This window comes from Halyomorpha halys, unplaced genomic scaffold (genome assembly GCF_000696795.3).
Source record: "Halyomorpha halys isolate HHAL.00 unplaced genomic scaffold, Hhal_1.1 Scaffold112.1, whole genome shotgun sequence".
NCBI lineage: Eukaryota > Metazoa > Arthropoda > Insecta > Hemiptera > Pentatomidae > Halyomorpha > Halyomorpha halys.
This window is the reverse complement of record NW_027113310.1, coordinates 167,727-168,677: the sequence shown is the minus strand read 5'-3', so window position 1 is coordinate 168,677 and position 951 is coordinate 167,727. Positions and strand designations below refer to the sequence as shown.

General features: G+C 31.3%; 1 protein-coding gene across 3 annotated transcripts in view; it reads right to left on the bottom strand.

Annotated features, from left to right (window-relative positions):
* The window catches only part of LOC106677923 (protein FAM151B), a gene marked incomplete at its 3' end in the record, with an annotated part of 100,363 nt that continues 99,412 nt past the window's right edge, over nt 1-951 (bottom strand). For all 3 annotated transcript variants that reach the window (XM_067050891.1, XM_067050892.1, XM_067050890.1), the window contains 1 exon segment: nt 1-79. In XM_067050891.1, coding sequence (XP_066906992.1) covers nt 1-79 — 79 coding nt within the window.

Sequence of the window (951 nt, the reverse complement as noted above, 5' to 3'; positions counted from 1 at the left end):
GCGAAGGTAACAGGCATAGTGATAAGGTTGTTACTCAAAACTTCAGTCATGAGGTCAACATCTTCTTTTGAATAAGAACCTGGAAAAAAATAAAAGAAAAAAAAAATGTATATTGTATAAAACAGTAATGTAAATGTTTAAAAACAATTATTAACTATAATGGGTACTGAGTATCATTTGTTGTATAGAAATCTGATTTCAAAAACCTTCATACAGGTTAGGTAGCTGGTTAGGAGATGAACTGACAAGATGAGTCTTACAGGTACTAGCTGCAAATCCTCACAAGAAGGAAACTTTAATCCGTAGGGAAGGAACCTTCTTGTTCACAAAGGGGATTGTAAGTCCTAAAGGAACTAGCTGTAGGTCCATATGAAAGGTAGACAAGGTTAAGGAAGGAGAAGAGATCCAGAGAAGGAAGAGTGAAATAAAAGTCCAATATAAATTTCCAAAAATAGCACTAAAATATACTAATCCACTTTTTATATTGTTACTCACTGCCTCCTAAAGAGGAAAATTCCCTAAAGGCGTAATTCTCACTGAAGTTTAACAATTTGTGCTAATACAACTCTTTGGGCTATTAAACACCATCGAGAGATGCTATGTGTAAGATCTTTATTAACCCTAGAATGACACACTTCTATAAGTCAACTTAATCTGACACTCTGGGGTCTGATACACCGCAACATATGAATTGGTATAAAATATAAGTGATATAACCTGCAATGCTTATAATGCATTTTAAAATAACTAAATGGTCTAGGTAACAAAAATAAATCATTTCAAAATCGGTTATGTACATATTTATTTCCAAAAATCACATATTGTAAAATTTTAAGAGCCAACTACCTAAAAAATGAATAAAAATTAATTGTTGTTCCTAAATAAAAAAAAAAAAATTTGTATGGCTCTTAAATACAGATAAATACGAAGTAAATGAATCATAAAACGAGG